We start from the raw sequence: 17,748 nt of genomic DNA, 5'->3' as shown, positions 1-17,748 counted from the left end.
GACAAAGAAAGTACCATTGAGATTCTATTGACCAGTGAGATTGGGAGCCTTCTTCAGACTGGTGAAAGATCCCGACTTGAATAACTTATGTGAGGAGGAAAAAAACGCGAAATGAGACATCCAGATATATGAATCTCTTTAAAACAAAAAGAGCTTGGATGGTTTCTAATTTTAGTCCAAGGTGACTGGGTTAGTGCTAACATCTTGCCAACCCAATTTGTATATGATTGTCTTTGCTCAGCCTGCTAGCCATTAACAAAAATAAAAGTAAAGGAATAAACTGCAAATTAACCAAAACATGGGTTGAAACCCTAAGGATAAGCTTCAATGACTGATAGTTGCGATTTTTAATCCGCAATCAGTCATGAGAATAAGGTTAAATGAAAATGAGTGACCCCCACCCTCCCCTTATGTAAAGGTTCCGTTGCAAAGCTTCACCGTTGCAGTTGGTGAGTAAGTGATCAGATTAGTCGAAATTCAGTCACCTTGGGACCAAATGGTAAATTAGTTCAGCAACATTAACAACTGTGCTAACAATGGTAACTTAGATATTGGTTTCAAACAAGGCATGAGTCAATGCAGTAATTTAGTTCCTGCACAACGGCGATAATAAGGAGGCTAGCTTAAAATAATTATTCTTGCAGCAAAAAGAGAACAGTGCATTTTCAATTCATGTCAAAATGGACACACATTTGGATGTGTTTGTAACCTTTCAAGATATCTTGATACTCCAGAGCCCAATAAGTGTGTTTAAAATCCAGTCCATGTCCTAAAGGAAACAATCAGTCCAAAGCTGTGTTCAAGCATGACATAGAATCTGTGGCTTGGGAATGTGAGCCAAGTATACATCAAGAACCAGAGGACATAGGAATCGTTATAGGAAAGATGTTGTCAAGCTGGAAAGTACAGAGAAGGTTTATGAGGATGTTGCCAGGATTAGAGGGTCTGAGCTATAGGGAGAGGTTGAGCAGGCTAGATTTAATAGGTATTTGAGGGGTCACTTTTTCACACAAAGAGTGGTGGGTGTATGAAACAAGCTGCCAGAGGAGGTAGTTGAGGCTGGGACCATCTCAACTTTTGAGAACCAGTTAGGCAGGTACATGGATAGGGCAGGTACACAAAAATGCTGGAGAAACTCAGCGGGTGCAGCAGCATCTATGGAGCTAAGGAAATAGGTGACGTTTCGGGCCGAAACCCTTCTTCAGACTGATGGGGGGTGGGGGGGAGAAGGAAGGAAAAAGGGAGGAGGAGGAGCCCGAGGGCGGGGGGATGGGAGGAGACAGCTCGAGGGTTAAGGAAGGGGAGGAGACAGCAAGGGCTAGCAAAATTGGGAGAATTCAACGTACATGCCATCCGGACGCAAGCAACCCAGGCGGAATATGAGGTGCTGTTCCTCCAATTTCCGGTGTTGCTCACTCTGGCAATGGAGGAGACCCAGGACAGAGAGGTCGGATTGGGAATGGGAGGGGGAGTTGAGGTGCTGAGCCACCGGGAGTTCAGGTAGGTTATTGCGGACTGAGCGGAGGTGTTCGGCGAAACGATCGCCCAACCTCCGCTTAGTCTCCCCGATGTAAATCAGCTGACATCTAGAGCAGCGGATGCAGTAGATGAGGTTGGAGGAGATACAGGTGAACCTTAGTCGCACCTGGAACGACTGCTTGGGTCCTTGAATGGAGTCGAGGGGGGAGGTGAAGGGACAGGTGTTGCATTTCTTGCGGTTGCAACGGAAAGTGCCCGGGGAGGGGGTGGTACGGGAGGGAAGGGAAGAATTGACAAGGGAGTTGCGGAGGGAGAGGTCTTTGCGGAAGGCAGACATAGGGGGAGATGGGAAGATGTGGCGAGTGGTGGGGTCACGTTGGAGGTGGCGGAAATGGCGGAGGATTATGTGTTGTATTTGCCGGCTGGTGAGGTGAAAGGTGAGGACTAGGGGGACTCTGCCCTTGTTGCGAGTGCAGGGATGGGGAGAGAGAGCAGTGTTGCGGGGTATGGATGAGACCCTGATGCGAGCCTCATCTATGGTGGCGGAGGGGAATCCCCGTTCCCTGAAGAACGAGGACATTTCCGATGCCCTGGCTCGCACCAGGGTCTCATCGTTCACCGAACACCTCCGCTCAGTCCGCAATAACCTACCTGAACTCCCGGTGGCTCAGCACTTCAACTCCCCCTCCCATTCCCAATCCGACCTCTCTGTCCTGGGTCTCCTCCATTGCCAGAGTGAGCAACACCGGAAATTGGAGGAACAGCACCTCATATCCCGCCTGGGTTGCTTGCGTCCGGTTGGCATGAACGTTGAATTCTCCCAATTTTGCTAGCCCTTGCTGTCTCCTCCCCTTCCTTAACCCTCGAGCTGTCTCCTCCCATCCCCCCGCCCTCGGGCTCCTCCTCCTCCCTTTTTCCTTCCTTCTCCCCCCCACCCCCCATCAGTCTGAAGAAGGGTTTCGGCCCGAAACGTCGCCTATTTCCTTCGCTCCATAGATGCTGCTGCACCTGCTGAGTTTCTCCAGCATTTTTGTGTACCTTCGATCTTCCAGCATCTGCAGTTCCTTCTTGAACACATGGATAGGGCAGGTTTGGATGGGGTATGGACCAAAAGCAGGCAGGTGGGACGTGTAACGGGGACATGTTGGCCGATGTGGGCAAGTTGGGCCGAAGGGCGATGCTGTATCACGCTATGACTCTAGGACATAGGTTTAAGGTGAGGGGGGAAAGATTTAATATAAAACTGAGGGGATGCTTTCTTTACACAAATAGTGGTAGATATATGGAACCTATGGCAAGTTGCCGAAGGGGATAGTTGAGGCAGAAACTATCACAACGTTTAAAAAACATGGTACAGGTACCATGGACAGGTACGTGGATAGGACAGGGTTAGAAGGATACGGGCCAAAAGCAGGCAGGTGGGACTGGTGTAGATGGGGCACGTTGGTAAGGGTGGACAAGTTGGGCCTAAAGGCCTGTTTCCACACTATATGACTCTATGTCTCTAAGTGGAGCCAGGGATCAAGGGCATGGACCTGATGTGTGGGCAGTAATGAGGGTCAGGAATGTGAGATTTGTACAGTCAGAATTGGGAATCAGGAATGTAAGGCAGGTATGTGGCTGTAGATGGGGTTCGGGAGGATGGGCCGGAAGTGTAGCAAGACCTGAGACCTGGGAATGTGTGCTGGAATTGAAAGTCAATCTCACAGGCCAGGTGAGCAGCCAGGGCTGGCAGCCAGACACATGGGCCAGATAGTCAATCCAAACTGGGTTTGAGAATGTAGGTTGGATGGATCAAGGGTCAGAACATGAAGCGGTATCTAGTGTGTCTAGGAATGTGAACTAGATGTATGGTTTCAGCCAAGATCAAGAACAGATGAGTGGTCCCAAGGCGAGATCCAGAACATGTGTGGTCTGTGGCAAGATGTGTGGTCTGTCTGGAACAGATGTGTGGTCTAGGCCACAATCTGGGACAGATGTGTGGTTTATTCCAAAGTCTGGGACAGATGGATATCTGTGCCCAGTCTTGGACAAATGTGTAGTCTGCGCCACAGTCTGGAACAGATGTGTGGTCTGGGCTACAGTCTGGGGCAGATGTTTCCGGTTGAGTTGTGGTCTGGGCCACAGTCTGGGACAGATGTTTCCGGTTGAGTTTGTGAACGGATGTGTGTCCTTAGCTTAGGTTGGGAAGAGATATGCGGTCAGGGCAGGTCAGGAATAGATATGCGGTCTGTGCAGGAGTTGGGAAAATGCTCCTGTTGTATGTCTTTAGCTGAGTTATGAACAGATGTGAGCTCTGGGTAGGAGTCATGAACAGATGTGTGGCCTGGGCAGAGGTGGGAACAGACAGACGCCTGAGCCAAGATAGGAACAGACGTGTGCGCTTGCCCAAGGCCAGGAACAGATGTGTGGTCTGGGCTGAGGTCAGGACCATGGATACGCTGTGTGTTGCTGAAGCTGGGGGTTGTGAACCTGGGCCAGGTGTGCACCAGGAGCTGGGTGCTAGAAAAATGTGACCACCCATCACCAATAACAGGTACTGGGGTGAAAGCATCAACCAAGCCATTATGCGAGTCTGGCACAGGTGGGGATGTTCACATAACACAAGGTACATAGGGACATGCCCATATTCTCTCAAATGTTAACAATACAGCAGTCTAGAAATAGGATTATCGATCAATTCTTTTACCTAATCCTTCGCTCTCTTCAAAAGTCTTCTTTACTGTTTGACAGAAGGAGCCGTTCCCATGACACACCCCACATTGGTCTTCAATTGCATTGGATTCTATTTCGTAGTCACAGCCGACAGTCTGGAAGAAACAAACACAAGCAATTTAACTTTTTATTTTCCTCTATCAAATCATTAGAGTGATAAGTCATATAGCAATTTAGATCGGCCCTTCAGCCCATCATGTTGATACCGACCCTTGTACATCATCATTCCCTATGGTTCACAGTATAACGATGTTGACCATATTCCACAACTATTTCACTGATTTGGAAGCATCAGCATTTTCAGAAATATTATCTTCTTTCGTTGATCGTGATTGCCAGTTTCGCATTCATAAATTGGATGACTTTTTTTTCCCTCTTTCAGTCATTTCGAAGGATCTGACATGATAATAGTCTGACTGTTCGGAACAATGGTAACTAAATTACTCAAGGAATCGCAGGAGCAATGTTAGTGGAAGTTAAATGCATCACTGAGCCTGTTCGAGAGAGCTGCTGCTGGAGCTCTGTAATTGATCATGATCCGTATCTGAACCATGAGCTTCTCTAGCTAATGCCCCCGTCCCACTTAGGAAACCTGAACGGAAACCTCTGGAGACTTTGTGCCCCACCCAAGGTTTCCGTGCTGTTCCCGGAGGTTCCCGGAGTTTTTTTTGTCAGTTTCCCTATCTGCTTCCACTACATGCAACCTCCGGCAAATACCTGCGACCTCCAGGAACCGCACGGAAACCTTGGGTGGGGCGCAAAGTCTCCAGAGGTTTCCGTTCAGGTTTCCTAAGTGGGACAAGGGCATAACGATGCAAAATAAATGCGTAGGAAAGAACTGCAGATGCGAATATAGACACAAAATGCTGGAGTAACTCAGTGGGACAGGCAACATTTCTGGAGAGAAGGAATGGGTGACGTTTCGGATCGAGCCACTGCTTCAGTGCAAAATAAATCATGCTTTAACACCCCTAAAATTAGAAAAAGAATGACTATACATAAAAGGTGACTATTTTTAAAAATCACCACACTGCTGCATTTAATGTCATTCTGGGTACTATTTAGAAAACATTATAGGTGGAAAATGAAACATTTCTAGTTATGGAGCACAGATCAGTTCATGGCAGTGAGGGGTTGGATCACAGTGGCACAGTGGTTATTGTTGCCGCCACATACTTCAGCGACCTAGTATCATGCATGATCTGGGGTGTTCTCTGTGTAGAATCCGTCTATGCATGATCTGGGGTGTTCTCTGTGTGGAATCTGTCTATGCTCCCTGTAACTGCACGGGTTTTCTCAGGTTTTCTCCCATATCCCAAAGACTTGATGTTCGGTAAAGCCGTCATAGAGTCATAAAGAGTTACAGCAAGGAAACAGGTTCTTTGACCCACCAAGTTCACACCAACAATCAATTGGCCATTTACACAAATCTTGCATTAATCCCATTCTTATTCTCCCTCTGTTATTGTCAACTCCTCCCTTGCAATAGGGGCAAATTTTAGTGGCCAATTAACCTACCAACCTGTATCAACCTACCAATCTTTCGGAGATGCAAGGAACTGCAGTTGCTGGAATCTGGCGTAGATTACGATGTACTGGAGTAACTCAGCGGGCCAGGCAGCATCTCTGGAGGTCATAGATAAGCGACGTTTTGAATCGGGCACCTTTTAGATTTATTTGGGAGTTGGGAGGAAACCAGAACATCAGGAGCAGTGATTTATTCACAAGGGTACTCGCCAGTATGGCATAGCGGATCTCCAGGAAGTTATAAAACTAGATTTTCAAATGTTAAGAATTTTTAATATTACAAGTCGAATCAGTAGTCAAGAAGGCAAATTCAATGTTAGCATTCATATCAAGATGACTGGAATATAAAACAGAGATGTAATGCTGAGGTTCCATAAGGCACTGGTCAGGCTACATTTGGAGAACTGTGAGCAAATTTGGGCCCCTTATCTGAGGAAGGGTGTGCTGGCTCTGGAGAGGGGCCAGAGGAGGTTTACACGAATTATTCCAGGAATGAGTGGGTGAGCATATGTTGAGCTTTTGACATAACTGGACCTCTACTCGCTGGAGTTTAGAATGTTGAGGGGGGACCTCATTGAAACTTACAGAATAATGAAAGGCATAGATAGAATGGATGTGGAAAGGATGTTTCCACTGGTGGGAGAGTCTAGGACCAGAGGTCATAGCCTCAGAATTAAAGGGCACTCTTTTAGAAAGGAGGTGAGGAGGAACTTTAGTCAGAGGATAGTTAACCTGTGGAACTCATTGCCACAGAGGGCTGTGGAGGCCAAGTCAGTGTAGATTTTTAAGGCAGAGATAGACAAATTCTTGATTAAAACGGGTGTCAAGGGTTATGGGGAGAAGGTAGGAAAATGGGATTAGGAGGCAGAGATCAGGCATGATTGAATGGCAGAGTAGATTCGATGGGCCGAATGGCCTAGTTCTACTCCTATAACTTGTGAACTTGTGAACATGATTACTAAAGTTTTAAAAATATGATCTCTGGCGCTGTAAGGTAGCAGCACTATTAGCTGTGCCATTGTACCCCCCTGGAAATTCATTTCCACACGTGCCATGAAGGGGTTTGAACTCTTGTCTCCAGATCATTAGTCTAGGTCTCAGTAATGCAAGTCTAGTAATGTGACCAACTTGCTATCATACCCTTAAGTGTAGTTGGATGACAAAAGAATAGAGAGAAAATGATGAGCAGGTAGAGATGAAGCAAAGTAGGGAAATATGTGGAACTGATAGGGGTGCTCTGTGAACTTGAAGAGGCTCAGTGGACTAAAAAGCATCCTTTGTCTTTAGAAACTATGAGATTTTAAATTTGACATGTGATGGGAAAAGCCCAAGTGCATTACATTCACTTGCTTCCAATGAGACATGCTTCCCTCAGGACAATCACAATCTTCCTTGTTTCCATGCTGCTTGCTCTTGTAAATGGTAAATCAAAGTCCCATGATCCCAGTGGAATTGCAATTAATAATAATAATAATAATAATAAATACTTTATTGATCCCCTCAGGGAAATTCAGATGTCCAGAAGCTCCCAACCAACAAACCCACAGATTCAAAACGAACGCAGACAGAAAATACATAGAATACAATGTGGACACTACCTGAGAGCAATAAATACTTAAAAAGACCAATAATTAAGTTAAAAATTAATAATTGCAAAATGCATCCCCCTACAGCCTAGCGGTCCGAATTATAAAATCTAATGTTGTAACTTGTTGGACCACTGATACCAGAAAGCTACGTATAGAGCTATTCCTTTTGTTAAGGAAGGCAGGAGTCCAACTATTGCATAAGAAAGGCAGGAGTGCAATCCCCCCACCCCCTTCCCCACCCCCATCTCTTAACTGTGCTCCACCTGGACGCACACCATTTTCTCCCTTCTCCTTCTACTGATATTCCTTCATCTGTCTTCACAATGATCAACTCCTATCCTTATCTCACATCTTTTGTATTTTCATCTCTGGTCTTTGTCCAAACATCTACCTTTCAAAAACGTCCCTCACCTCTATCAAGCTATCAAGGCTTTGTCCTGCCCCCCCTGTCTTTCAACTTTCTCCTACCTCTTACCACAATCAGTCTGACCCAAAACATTACCTACCTATGTTCTCCATAGATGCTGCTTGACCCAATGAGTTACTCCAGCACTTTGTGTGTGGACATTTTTATAGACCAGCATCTACAGTTCCTAGTATCTAATTTGGACACTGCCTTTCTGACATTTCCCAACCTCTTCACGATCATTCCTTCTTGTCGGCCGAGTTAATATCAAGGCTGCCATTTATTGTACAGAACAAGAACTGAAGACAGGATGTCTGTTTGGTACCTCAGCAGGTGTCAATATAGACATGTAGAAACAAGGAACTGCAGAAGCTGATTTACAAAAAAAGACACAAAATGCTGGAGTAACTCCGTGGGTCAGGGATGCTGCCTGACCCGCTGAGTTACTCCAGCCATAGACAATAGACAATAGACAATAGACAATAGGTGCAGGAGTAGGCCATTCGGATCTTCGAGCCAGCACCACCATTCAATGTGATCATGGCTGATCATCCCCAATCAGTACCCTGTTCCTGCCTTCTCCCCATGTCCCCTGACTGCTATTTTTAAGAACCCTATCTAGCTCTCTCTTGAAAGCATCCAGAGAACCTGCCTCCAGCACCCTCTGAGGCAGAGAATTCCACAGACTCACCACTCTCTCTGAGAAAAAGTGTTTCCTATTCTCTGTTCTAAATGGCTTACTCCTTATTCATCAACTGTGGCCCCTGGTTCTGGACTCCCCCAACATCAGGATCATGTTTCCTGCCTCTAGCGGGTCCAAGCCCTTAACAATCTTATATGTTTCAATGAGATTCCCTCTCATCCTACTAAACTCCAGAGTGTACAAGCCCAGCCGCTCCATTCTCTCAGCATATGACAGTCCCGCCTTCCCGGGAATTAACCTTGTAAACCTCCGCTGCACTCCCTCAATAGCAAGAATGTCCTTCCTCAAATTAGGGGACCAAAACTGCACACAATACTCCAGGTGTGGTCTCACAAGGGCTCTGTACAACTGCAGAAGGACCTCTTTGCTCCTATATTCGATTCTTCTTTGTTTCAATAAAGAAATGCTCTGCCACATGGATTGGATGGCAGGATGGCCTTCCTGTAATTAAAATCTAGCATAGTGTGGTCCTCATCAAAGAAAAGTTATTTTGATTCTGTTCAAATAAAATGGAAATTTATTTTTCAGACGCCGGTACTAGATGGCCTCTCCCATTTGAATCAGAAAGACCAATGTAAAATGGGGCCTTATGATTTCTCACTGAATTACTAGACACCACGATCATCAATGATTGTTTCTCATATACAGTGAATAATTAAAGGTAACCAGTTTTAACAGTATGTTTAAGAAAGAACTTCAGATGCTGGAAAAATCGAAGGTAGACAAAAATGCTGGAGAAACTCAGCGGGTGAGGCAGCATCTATGGAGCGAAGGAATAGGTGACGTTTCGGGTCGAGACCCTTCTTCAGACTGATGTGGGGGGGGGGGGGGCGGTAAAAAGAAAGAAAGAGGCAGAGACAGTGGGCTGTGACAGAGCTGGGAAGGGGGGGGGGGGGGGGGATGGGGAGGAGAGAAAGCAAGGACTACCTGAAATTGGAAAATGTCTATGTTCATAGCACTGGGGTGTAAACTGCCCGAATGAAATATGAGGTGCTGCTCCTCCAATTTGTGGTGGGACTCACCCTGGCCATGGAGGAGGCCCATTACAGACGCAAAATATGAGGTTGGAGGAGGTGCAGGTGATCTTCTGCACCTGGAAAGACTGCTTAGGTCCTTGAATGGAGTCGAGGGGGAAGGTAAAGCAACAAGTGTAGCATTTCCTGCGGTTGCATGGGAAAGTACCAGGAGAGGGTGCGGTTTGGGTGGGAAGGGACAAATTGACCAGGGAGTTATGGAGGGAACGGTCTCTGCGGAAAGCCGAAAGGGGAGGAGATGGGAAGATGTGGCCAGTGGTGGGATCCCGTTGGTTGTGGCGAAAATGTCGGAGGATTATCTGCTGTATGTGACGGCTGGTAGGGTGGAAGGTGAGGACAAGGGGACCTCTGTTCTTGTTACGAGTGGGGGGATGGGGAGTGAGAGCGGAGCTACAGGATATAGAGTAATTCTGTTTTGTTTTCAGGCATTTGGGGGAACATTTCACTAAGTTATCGCACTATTATTAGTTTCAATATGATTAGCCCGAACTGTATAGTTATTGCTAATTCAAGATTTCAGGATATTTTACGAGCATGTTAACAGAACCTGAGGCACTGAGTTACAAGTTCAAGTTCAAGTGAGTTTATTGTCATGTGTCCCTGATAGGACAATGAAATTCGTGCTTTGCTTCAGCACACAGAACATAGTAGGCATTTACTACAAAACAGATCAGTGTGTCCATATACCATAATATAAATATATACACACATGAATAAATAAACTGGTAAAGTGCAAATAACAAATAATGGGTTATTAATAATCAGAGTTTTGTCCGAGCCAGGTTTAATAGCCTGATGGCTGTGGGGAAGTAACTATTCCTTAACCTGGTTGTTGCAGTATTCAGGCTCCTGTACCTTCTACCTGAAGGTAGCAGGGAGATGAGTGTGTGGCCAGGATGGTGTGGGTCTTTGATGATACTGCCAGACTTTTTGAGGAAGCGACTGCGATAAATCCCCTCGATGGAAGGAAGGTCAGAGCCGATGATGGACTGGGCAGTGTTTACTACTTTTTGTAATCTTTTCCTCTCCAGGGCACTCAAATTGCCGAACCAAGCCACGATGCAACCAGTCAGCACGCTCTCTACTCTGCACCTGTAGAAGTTAGAGAGAGTCCTCCTTGACAAACTGACTCTCCGTAATCTTCTCAGGAAGCAGAGGCGCTGATGAGTTTTCTTGATAATTGCATTCGTGTTTTCGGATCAGAAAAGATCTTCAGAGATGTGCACGCCCAGGAATTTGAAGCTCTTGACCCTTTCAACCATTGACCCGTTTATATAAACCCCAGCTATTTACAATATATATTAATGATCTGGATGAGGGAATTGAAGGCAATATCTCCAAGTTTGCGGATGACACTAAGCTGGGGGGCAGTGTTAGCTGTGAGGAGGATGCTAGGAGACTGCAAGGTGACTTGGATAGGCTGGGTGAGTGGGCAAATGTTTGGCAGATGCAGTATAATGTGGATAAATGTGAGGTTATCCATTTTGGTGGCAAAAACAGGAAAGCAGACTGTTATCTAAATGGTGGCCGATTAGGAAAAGGGTAGATGCAGCGAGGCCTGGGTGTCATGGTACACCAGTCATTGAAAGTAGGCAAAGGTACACAAAATTGCTGGGGAAACTCAGCGGGTGCAGCAGCATCTATGGAGCGAAGGAAATAGGCGACGTTTCGGGCCGAAACCCTTCTTCAGACTTTCAGGTGGGAAAGAAAGAAGGAAAAGGGGAGGAGGAGGAGCCCGAGGGCGGGCGGATGGGAGGGTGGGAGGAGACAGCTAGAGGGTTAAGGAAGGGGAGGAGACAGCAAGGGCTAGCCAAATTGGGAGAATTCAATGTTAATGCCATAAGGACGCAAGGTCCCCAGACGGAATATGAGGTGCTGTTCCTCCAATTTCCGCTGTTGCTCACTCTGGCAATGGAGGAGACCCAGGACAGAGAGGTCGTATTGGGAATGGGAGGGGGAGTTGAAGTGCTGAGCCACCGGGAGGTCAGGTAGGTTATTGCGGACTGAGCGGAGGTGTTCGGCGAAACGATCGCCCAACCTACGCTTGGTCTCACCGATGTAAATCAGCTGACATCTAGAGCAGCGGATGCAGTAGATGAGGTTGGAGGAGATACAGGTGAACCTTTGTCGCACCTGGAACGACTGCTTGGGACCTTGAATGGAGTCGAGGGGGGAGGTGAATGGACAGGTGTTGCATTTCTTGCGGTTGCAACGGAAAGTGCCCGGGGAGGCGGTGGTGCGGGAGGGAAGGGAAGAATTGACGAGGGAGTTGCGGAGGGAGCGGTCTTTGCGGAAGGCAGACATGGGGGGAGATCGGAAGATGTGGCAAGTGGTGGGGTCACGTTGGAGGTGGCGGAAATGGCGGAGGATTATGTGTTGTATTTGCCGGCTGGTGGGGTGAAAGGTGAGGACCAGAGGGACTCTGCCCTTGTTGCGTGTGCGGGGATGGGGAGAGAGAGCAGTGTTACGGGGTATGGATGAGACCCTGGTGTGAGCCTCATCTATGGTGGCGGAGGGGAATCCCCGTTCCCTGAAGAACGAGGACATTTCCGATGCCCTGGTATGAAATGTCTCATCCTGGGAACAGATGCGGCGTAGGCGGAGGAATTGGGAGTAGGGGATGGAGTCTTTACAGGGGCCAGGGTGGGAAGACGTGTAGTCCAGATAGCCATGTGAGTCAGTGGGTTTGTAATGTATGTCGGTCAGAAGTCTGTCCCCTGCGATGGAGATGGTGAGGTCAAGGAATGGTAGGGAAGTGTCGGAAATCGTCCAGGTGTATTGGAGTGCCGGATGGAAGTTGGTGGTGAAGTGGATGAAGTCAGTCAGTTGTGTGTGGGTGCAGGAGGTGGCACCAAAGCAGTCGTCAATGTAGTAGGCATTGAAAGTAGGCATGCAGGTGCAGCAGGTAGTGAAGAAAGCGAATGGTATGTTAGCTTTCATAGCAAAAGGATTTGAGTATAGGAGCAGGGAGGTTCTACTGCAGTTGTACAGGGTCTTGGTGAGACCACACCTGGAGTATTGCGTACAGTTTTGGTCTCCAAATCTGAGGAAAGACATTATTGCCATAGAGGGAGTGCAGAGAAGGTTCACCAGACTGATTCCTGGGATGTCAGGACTGTCTTATGAAGAAAGACTGGATAGACTTGGTTTATACTCTCTAGAATTTAGGAGATTGAGAGGGGATCTTATAGAAACTTACAAAATTCTTAAGGGGTTGGACAGGCTAGATGCAGGAAGATTGTTCCCGATGTTGGGGAAGTCCAGGACAAGGGGTCACAGCTTAAGGATAAGGGGGAAATCCTTTAAAACCGAGATTTGAAAAACTTTTTTCACACAGAGAGTGGTGAATCTCTGGAACTCTCTGCCACAGAGGGTAGTTGAGGCCAGTTCATTGGCTATATTTAAGAGGGAGTTAGATGTGGCCCTTGTGGCTAGGGGGATCAGAGGGTATGGAGAGAAGGCAGGTACGGGATACTGAGTTGGATGATCAGCCATGATCATATTGAATGGTGATGCAGGCTCGAAGGGCCTACTCCTGCACCTAATTTCTATGTTTCTATGTTTCTATGTCTAACAACAAATTAAAATATTGTGAAGTGCCTTCTCAGAAAATGTGTTCAAGAGGGTGTCTCATTTGTGAGGAATTAATGATGGGCAACAAATGTTGATCTTACGATTAACTTAAACATGCTGTAAATATTCAGAAATCGACCAAAACCTGCGGTATCACAATATTAACAAAGTAATAACCCTTTCCGTTGATAAAATGCCATGCACCACATACAAAATCATGACATGTGTGCATTGGTCACTGACATATAATTGGTTAAACTGGAAGAAGGGTCTCGACCCGAAATGTCACCCATTCCTTCTCTCCAGAGATGCTGCATTTTGAGTCTATCTATGGTATCAACCAGTATCTGCAGTTCCTTTCTACACATTTTGGCTGCTCCACTGGTTAAACTGGATGTGGCTGTTTAGCCTATGCTGTACCATTGAATTTAGTGCATATCAACATATGATAAAGGAGAGCATCTGTTACTTTAGTAGTGATATTATCTGTGTATTACCTTCTGTGAATGATGTTGGCTATCTGTTCATTTTCATGTATGTTGATCTATGGCTGGAGATTGAATTTGTGTCTGAGATCGAGTACCATTACATCCAAAGATTCAGATAACTAACATACTGCTGATTCAGGAAAGCACTCTCTAATGAATTCAAACCATTTACTTTCCTGCTGTTCCTGTTCCTCCTCCTCAATATTATTGACTGTGTACCTACTTAATGCCATTAGCATACTGGAGTATTCATTAAAATACTCATTACCGTACATCCAAAAGCCATCTCATGCTGAGCTCATCAATGAACTCTGTTGTTAGACAACAATGCTGGAGAAACTCAGCGGATGAGGCAGCATCTATGCAGCAAAGGAAATAGGCGACGTTTCGGTTCGAGACCATTCTTCAGACTGATGTGAGGGGGGGGGGGGGGCGGGAGAAGAACGGAAGAGGCAGAGATTGGGCTGAGGGAGAGCTGGGAAGGGGAGGAGTGATGACCCCTTCCATCTCCAACGGACCCCATCTCCTCCCCTGTCTGCTATCCACAGAGACCGCTCCCTCCGTAACTCCCTGGTCAATTCGTCCTTTCCCACCCAAACCACCCCCTCTCCGGGCACTTTCCCTTGCAACCGCAGGAAATACTACACTTGTCGCTTTACCTCCCCCCTTGACTTCATTCTTGGACCCAAGCAGTCTTTCCAGGTGTGGCACAGGTTCACCTGCACCTCCAACCTCATCTATTGCATCCGCTGCTCTAGGTGTCAGCTGCTCTACATCGGTGAGACCAAGTGTAGGCTTGGCGATCACTTCGCCCAATACCTCCGCCCGGTTCACAATAACCAACCTGATCTCTCGGTGGCTCAGCACTTCAACTCCCCCCTCCATTCCGAATCTGACCTTTCTGTCCTGGGCCTCCTCCATGGCCAGAGTGAGGCCCATCACAAATTGGAGGAGCAGCATCTCATATTTCGCTTGGGCAGTTTACCCCAGCGGTATGAACATTGACCTCCAATTTCAGGTAGTCCCAGCTCTCCCTCAGCCCACAGTCTCTGCCTCTTCCTTTCTTCTTCCAGCCCCCCCCCCCCCCCCCCCCTCACATCAGTCTGAAGAAGGGTCTCGACCCGAAACGTTCCTATTTCCTTCGCTCCATAGATGCTACCTCACCCGCTGAGTTTCTCCAGCATTGTTGTCTACCTTCGATTTTCCAGCATCTGCAGTTCCTTCTTAAACAATTAACTCTGTTGGTTCTCTTATGTTTAACAGAACATGGGCATTGTTACTTTTAAATAACTTTCTATTAGGTGATATATTTGAAAATGAAAATGAACAAGATTGGAAAAAAGATTCAACAATCAACAGAAATTACATAGTTTGCTTTACTAAGGGGTAACTTTTTCATACAAAGGGTAGTGTGTGTATGGAACAAGCTGCCAGAGGAGGTAGTTGAGGCTGGGACTATCCCAACGTTTAAGAGACAGTTAACGGCCTGTCCCATATTCCCGAGTTACTAACGAATTCTCCCGAGTTTTCCCCTTGATCCAAACTCAGAGAATGTCCGTAGCGAGTACGTAGGAGGCTGTAGGAGTCCGTAGATATATCGTAGCGGCTCGTTATGCCAGCCGTAGGTACTCGCGGCATCAGGTAAGTCGGGACGTTTTTTCCAGCATGACAAAAAAGTCCACGAGTAAAAAGATAGTCGGGAGGAGGAGTTCGTAGATCACAAAAATCTTGGTTTTTTTTAAGGTCCTTTCAACTCGGCAGAGGACTCGGAAAAGTGGGACAGGCCCTTTAGACAGGTACATGGATATGACAGGTTTGTAGGGATATGGACCAAGCGCAGGGAAATGGGACTAGTGTAGCTGGGACATTGTTGGCCGGTGTGGGCAAGTTGGGCCAAAGAGCCTGTTTCCACACTGTATCGCTCTATGACTAATGTTAGTGTGAGGAAGATCCTCACTTCCGTGGAAAAAGAGAGAGTCACATGTAGGTGTTTGAATCTTTCTTGTCCTAACCATGGATTTAATGAGGGACAAGGCATGGTGGCACAGCAGTAGAGTTGCTGCCTTATAGCACTTGCAGCGCCGGAGACCCGGGTTCGATCCCGACTATGAGCGCAGTCTGTATGGAGTTAGTACATTTTCCCCGTGCATGGGTTTTATCCAAGATCTTCGGTTTCCTCCCACACTCCAAAGACGTACAGGTTTGTAGGTTTATTGGCTTGGTACAAATGTAAAATTGGTCCTAGTGTGTGTAGGATAGTGTAAATGTGCAGGGATCGTCGGTGCGGACTCAGTGGGCTGAAGGGCCTGTTTCTGCGTTGTATCTCTAAACTAAATTAAATTACAATAATGTTCACTCCCCTTCATTAGGTAAGCAAGCACAACAACAATCTATACACATCAAGGTCCCACAGTAGCATTAGACTTTTTTTGGCAGCTTGATGAAAAATGTTAGAAAAATAAATCAAGGCCAGCAATCTGAATTAAATTATTGGTATGAAATTAGCATTTGCTCCAGTATCATGTTGCATGGGCAAGGGGATATTAAAAAGTTTGAGATCAATAAGCAAGCTTCATTTTCCAGATATAAATTAAAAGCATAATAGCTTTCCCAACCGTGTGCGGACGTGGCGCCGACGGATGAGAAGCCGAAACAAAGAAGTCGAAGCCAAATAACCGAATGGAAACGAGGCCGAAACGTCAAATAACCGAAAGAGTATGAAGCCGAAACGTCGACTAACTGAAAGGGCAGAATGCCCAAAAGCCAACTAACCGAAAATCTGCGTCACCTAAAAGCAAACTGACCGAATGGCCGGTCTGTCGAAACACCACCTACCCGAAAGGCGGCGTCGCCTACAAGCGAACGAACCGAATTCCACTCAACAGAAAAGTCCAATAACGGACATGACGTTGCCGGGGGGGGGGGGGGGGGCAGGGACTTGTCAGCGATTGGTCCAGAACCCCGCGTCCATCACATCACTGTGGAGGGATGAACATTGTCCCAAACCTCCACTCCATCCGACCCGCAGCCCTCGGGGGGTGGCCGTGGGAGAGTGGTCTGTCCCGAGGGATGCGCAACTTCGGCCGCTTACAACTTGGTGCTTGGGTTCAGATTGCCCAATCACCTATGGATTGTGTGGGAAAATAACCCCGATGCTCCTGTCTCCCCCTTTTCTCTCCCCTTCTCTTTCCCCCCTCTCTCTCTCCCTTCTCTCTCTCCCTTCTCTCTCTCTCCCCTTCTCTCTCCCCCCCTCTCCCTTCTCTGTCTCCCCCTTCTCTCTCCTCCTCCTCTCTCTCCCCCTCCTCTCTCTCCCCCTCCTCTCTCTCCCCCTATCTTCCCCCTCTCTCTCCTCTCTCTCCACTTCTCTCTTTCTCCCCCCTCTTCTCTCTCCCCCTCTCTCCCTTCTCTCCTCTCTCCCCCCCCTCTCCCTCTCTTCCCCCCTCTCTCTCCCCCTTCTCTCTCTCCCCTTCTCTCTTTCTCTCCCCCCCTCTCTCTCTCCCCTCTCTCTACCATCACTCTCTCCCTTATCTCTCCCCTCTTCTCTCTCCCTTCTCTCTCTCCCCTTCTCTCTTTCTCTCCCCTTTTCTCTCCACCCCCCTCTCTCTCCCCTCTCTCCCCCTTCACTCCCTCCCTTCTATCTCCCCCTTCTCTCTCTCCCTTTTCTCTCTCCCTTCTCTCTCTCTCTCTCCCCCCCTTCTCTCCCCATTATGCAGCCACACAAGCCATACGGGACTGGGCAATCTGAACCCAAGCACCGAGTTGTTAGCGGCCAAAGGTGCGCATCCCTCGGGACAGCCCCCACTCTCCCTCGGAACGCACACAGCAAGCTCCCACGCACAAAACACCAGAACCTGTAAACTGTTTTAACCGAAGATGGACACAAAAAGCTGGAGTAACTCAGCGGAACAGGCAGCATCTCTGGAGAGAAGGAATGGGAGACGTTTCGTGTCAAGACCATTCTTCAGGTCTGAAGACTGTCTGAAGAGTCTCGACCTGAAACACCACCCATTCCTTCTCTCCAGAGATGCTGCCTGCCCCACTGAGTCACCCAGCATTTTGTGTCTATCTTTGCTGTTAGTGCCAGTTTTCTCAACTTCCATAGCCGCTCTGCATAAGTGGGGAAGAGAGAGAAGGGGGGAGAGAGAGGGAAGGGAGAGAGAGAGGGGGGAGACAGAGAAAAGGGGAGATAAATAGAGAAGGGTGAGAGAGAGGAGGGGAGAGAGAAGGGGGAATG

At 47.4% G+C, this 17,748-nt stretch overlaps 1 protein-coding gene across 1 annotated transcript in view; it reads right to left on the bottom strand.

Annotated features, from left to right (window-relative positions):
• adamts12 (ADAM metallopeptidase with thrombospondin type 1 motif 12) overlaps positions 1–17,748 on the bottom strand; it is a 596,791-nt gene that overhangs the window by 182,175 nt on the left and 396,868 nt on the right. The window contains exon 14 of the mRNA XM_033032714.1: positions 4,169–4,289. Within this exon, the coding sequence (XP_032888605.1) occupies positions 4,169–4,289 (121 nt within the window). The remainder of the gene's footprint in view (positions 1–4,168; positions 4,290–17,748) is intronic.

The sequence above is a fragment of the Amblyraja radiata genome, chromosome 1 (genome assembly GCF_010909765.2).
Source record: "Amblyraja radiata isolate CabotCenter1 chromosome 1, sAmbRad1.1.pri, whole genome shotgun sequence".
NCBI classification, from domain to species: domain Eukaryota; kingdom Metazoa; phylum Chordata; class Chondrichthyes; order Rajiformes; family Rajidae; genus Amblyraja; species Amblyraja radiata.
The sequence above is the reverse complement of the archived record's forward strand: the minus strand, read 5'-3'. Positions and strand labels throughout refer to the sequence as shown.